At 33.0% G+C, this 4,260-nt stretch overlaps 1 protein-coding gene and 1 pseudogene across 1 annotated transcript in view; both read right to left on the bottom strand.

Moving 5' to 3' along the window:
• Positions 1-2,081: 2,081 nt before the first annotated feature.
• Positions 2,082-3,554, bottom strand: LOC106323764 (annotated as a pseudogene).
• Positions 3,555-4,241: 687 nt separating this feature from the next.
• The window catches only part of LOC106323763, an 8,101-nt gene continuing 8,082 nt past the window's right edge, over positions 4,242-4,260 (bottom strand). The window contains exon 4 of the mRNA XM_013761836.1: positions 4,242-4,256. Within this exon, the coding sequence (XP_013617290.1) occupies positions 4,242-4,256 (15 nt within the window). The remainder of the gene's footprint in view (positions 4,257-4,260) is intronic.

Below are 4,260 nucleotides of genomic sequence, written 5' to 3'. Positions count from 1 at the left end.
ACGACTTACATGTAAGTCGTCGGGCGGATGACTGAATTGTAAGTCGTCTGGGTATGATTAAATATTGAAGTTTTTTTTTCCAATTGCAAAACTAACCTATGACGACTTAATTGTAAGTCGTCTAGTGTTAATAAAATATTGATATTTCAATTTTCACCAGACGACTGAAATGTAAGTCGTCCGGGAAAGTCAAACTTCTGAAATAATCCAGTCAAATGCAAAACTAATCTATGACGACTGAAATATAAGTAGTATAGGTTCTTTGGAGATTTTTTTGTAACCAAACAAAATCAGACGACTTAACTTTCAGTCGTCTCAGAAAACCGATTTCAAAGTCAATTGAAAAAATAACCTCTACGTTGACCAGACGACTTCAAGGTAAGTCGTCTACAGCCAGACGACTTCCCATGTAAGTCGTCTGACGAACAGATCTGGAAAAAAACTAGATTTCATATCTTAAATTGGTGAGATAACTTCCTTAGCACACATAAGGCTTCTCCAAGCACACAGAATCTCAAACGAAAGTGACCCTCCCAGAATCGTTAGCTTCTATGACTTTATTAACCATAAAAAATGTAGAATCAAAATCTTGGGTTTTTTTGGCTCATTGTGGAGAGAAATTGAGAGATATGTTGTGTTTAGTTCACAAGAATGGAAAAATAAGAAGGGTAACTCGATTTTGGGAGCATTAAGAGCTTCAAATTGGTTGTTCATGGTTGTTGGGGTATTGATGACAATGGCAATCTTGTAATTACTTGAAGATGATGAGGATGAGAGAGTAAAATGTCATTTTCGAAAACAAAAAAAAAAACTGATGGCATTTTCGTGAATTATATGAACTTGTGGGGTGAATAGGACAAAACCAATTTCCGAAAAAGGAGAGGTTAGTTTTGTGTTTGAATTTAAGTTGTAGGTCAATTCTGCAAAAAGCCATATAATTATATACGTGTTCTTTATATTAAGATATATTTATTCGAGTCATTCACGAGTTATATATCATATTTTCACATCTCATATATCTATCTAGAATTTCATCAACCCTTGTAATTATGTGTAATCTCTCTGATAGTCTATCAAGAAGCATATCAACTAATATTAACTCAGCTTAACACAGTTTAATTCCTGATATATTTATAAATATATATACATATTCATGTCTTTAAGTTTTGGTTTACAGTTTTTTTCTATGAAAAATACTCAAATTTACAAACTAAACATAATTCATCATAAATTAAACTAAAATTCTAAAATTTTAGATTAATTTTTATTCTAGACATTGGTAGTAGTCATGGCTTATATTCATAAGTTAAAATTAAGAATATTGCAAACAAGTGAACTAAGGCAACATTAAAGAAATTTCGTGAAAAATATATTACATCATTGATCCGTAATTTGGAGGATAATTCGGAACAGGTGACGGCATGAAGAAATTTGGTGAAAAACCACAATTTAGAATATTTGGGGGCTGGTTGGAAGTTTGGTTTTGAAATTGATAATTGTTGGGATTTTGGAAGTTGAAAAGGAAAATTAGAATAGTTTTGGGTGTTGAAAAAATTATTATTAGACCATCCTCAATGGTTTAAACACCCCCTCCACATTCAACACCCTCTTTTTTTCTTTTTAACACTCCACATCATCTTCTCTCTTTTCCACCTCATTTATTCAACACTCACTTCAATCTATACCTCTACAATGGTTTGTTTAAAAAAATTCAACACCTTACCCACAACTCTTAATTCATATTTTTGATTTTTACAATTAACTTAAAAACTTAAATAACATAATTTTTAATAATATTTATTTTGAATTATTATACTTAGCTTAATTTTTAAATAATACCAAAATCTGTATTAATAAAAACAATCAAAATTAAGAACATATTTTTTTAAAGTAAGATATTTACCAAATTTTATTTTCAAAAATACGAAACTTATTAATATTAAAACAACTAAAATTAGGAAACTTTAAATACATACGATACAAACAAATATTATCAAGAAATTTTAAACACACACGATACAAAGCACACAAAAAATATATTAAAACTCTTAAAGCACATACATATTTTTTTTAAAAAAAAATTAACCATGAAACTTTCCAAATTTTGCCCATATGTGTTTGACTAGATCTAATTGCAATTCATGATGTATATTTGAATCACGTAATTCAGATCTAGTACACACATGATTTGCAAATGCTGGTAGCTCCTCAGTAGAAAATGGTTGTGGTGTACTCGAACCACTTGCTTCAGATTGATCACAATCGGTCTAATTCTGAGCATATGTATCTCGTTCATCCTCAACAATCATATTATGCAATATGATACATGACCTCATGATGATAGCAAGATCCGATATCTCCCACATTCGAGCTGGTTCACATAGCACCTCAGTAGAAAATGGTTGTGGTGTACTCGAACCACTTCCTTCGGATTGATCATAATCGGTCCAATTCTGAGTAAATGTATCTCGTTCATCCTTAACAATCTTATTATGCAATATGATACATGACCGCATGATGATAGCAAGATTCGATATCTCCCACATGCGAGCTGGTTCACGAATGATTTTAAACCGAGCCTGTAATACTCCAAATGCGCGCTCGATGTCTTTTTGATACCCTTCTTGATATTTTGCAAATAACTTGTCTGATTCACTTTGAGGAAGTCGGATTGATTTGACGAAAGTTGGACAACAAGGATAGATACCATCAGCTAGATAGTATGCCATGTCATATGGACGTTGATTTACAAGACAATTCACTCTTGGAGTATTACCTTGTTCAACATCATCAAACACCGGCAAACGATCTAGAACATTTATATCGTTTAATGTTCCCGGACATCCAAAAAAGGCATGTCAAATCCATAGATCATGAGATGCAACGGCTTCAAGTATAACCGTGGTAGTTCTCTTATCTCCCCGAGTATACTGACCTTCCCATGCTGTTGGACAATTTTTCCATTCCCAATGCATGCAATCAATACTCCTGATCATCCCTGGAAACCCCCTCATCTCACTGACATGCAAAATTTTTTGCAAGCCATCTTGAGTTGGAGCTCTGAGATACTCTTGCTCATACAACCGTATGATTCCATTACATAAACGGCGCAAGCACTCCAATGCTGTAGTACCTCCTATTTTGATATATTCGTTAATCGCATTGGCAGTAACACCATACGCTAACATTCGCATGACAGTAGTGCATTTTTCTAATGGAGAAATACCTTCCTTATTTGTTGCGTCAACTCATTGGGTGAAATAGTTGTCACTGCTTGATAGGTCTCCAACGATCCGAAGAAAAACATGTTTTCGCATTCGGAATCGCCAACGAAACATTTCTTCATCATATGTAGGTTGATTGGCAAAGTAGTCATCAATCAGCCTTTGATTCGCTGTTACATGATCTCTCTTGAAGTATTTTCTCTTGCTATGAGACGTATGGTCTTCCTCAATTTCGGCGCTCTCTAAACCGGTGTACGATATACCTCTCTTCAAGCTCACACTGTTTTTTTTGTACACTTCGATATCGAAAAGAAATTCTGATGGATCCATTGATATTTTTTGTAAGATTAAATTGTGTTATTGATACATTTATAGGAAAATGAGTTTCCATTTATAAAAAGCTGAGTGGATGAAAATTCTGGACTCCAAGCAAACATTAAATTGGCATAAATAATAGATAACGATTGGATTCTCTTACAAATTCAGAAAGATACGGATTGCATACAAACAAAAATTATTAAAGTGAAAAAGGACACGCATTATTAAAGTCGAAAAAAACAAAAACACATTATTTAAAAAGAAAAATACAAACAAACATTATTAAAGAAGAAAAAAACAAACATGCATTACTAAAAGAGAAAGAAAAAAAAAAGCAAACATACATTATTAAAGAAGAAAAATACAAACACATATTATTAAAAGAAAAATACAAACACACATTATTAATTTCCAAATAGATCGTTGCTCAACTTCTCTAACAGTTGTTTGTTCTTCTCATCGAGATGTTCTTTTTCACTTTGCTTCAAGAACATCTTCATTTTTTTGGTTTCAGTCTTTTCTTTCATCAATCGATTTGCCTCCTCTTGTGTCTTGGCTATTTTGGCCAATCGTTTCAATTCTTGCTCTTTAAATTGTTTGTATTCATTCCACTCTTCGTTGACGGTTTCCAAAGCTGCTCCTTTGCGTTTCTTTTTGCCTTTTTTTATGCCTCTCTCCCCATTGGACGAGCACTTGATCCTACAGAGTTTGATCCTAC

This window comes from Brassica oleracea, chromosome C2 (assembly GCF_000695525.1).
Source record: "Brassica oleracea var. oleracea cultivar TO1000 chromosome C2, BOL, whole genome shotgun sequence".
NCBI lineage: Eukaryota > Viridiplantae > Streptophyta > Magnoliopsida > Brassicales > Brassicaceae > Brassica > Brassica oleracea.
The sequence above is the reverse complement of the archived record's forward strand: the minus strand, read 5'-3'. Positions and strand labels throughout refer to the sequence as shown.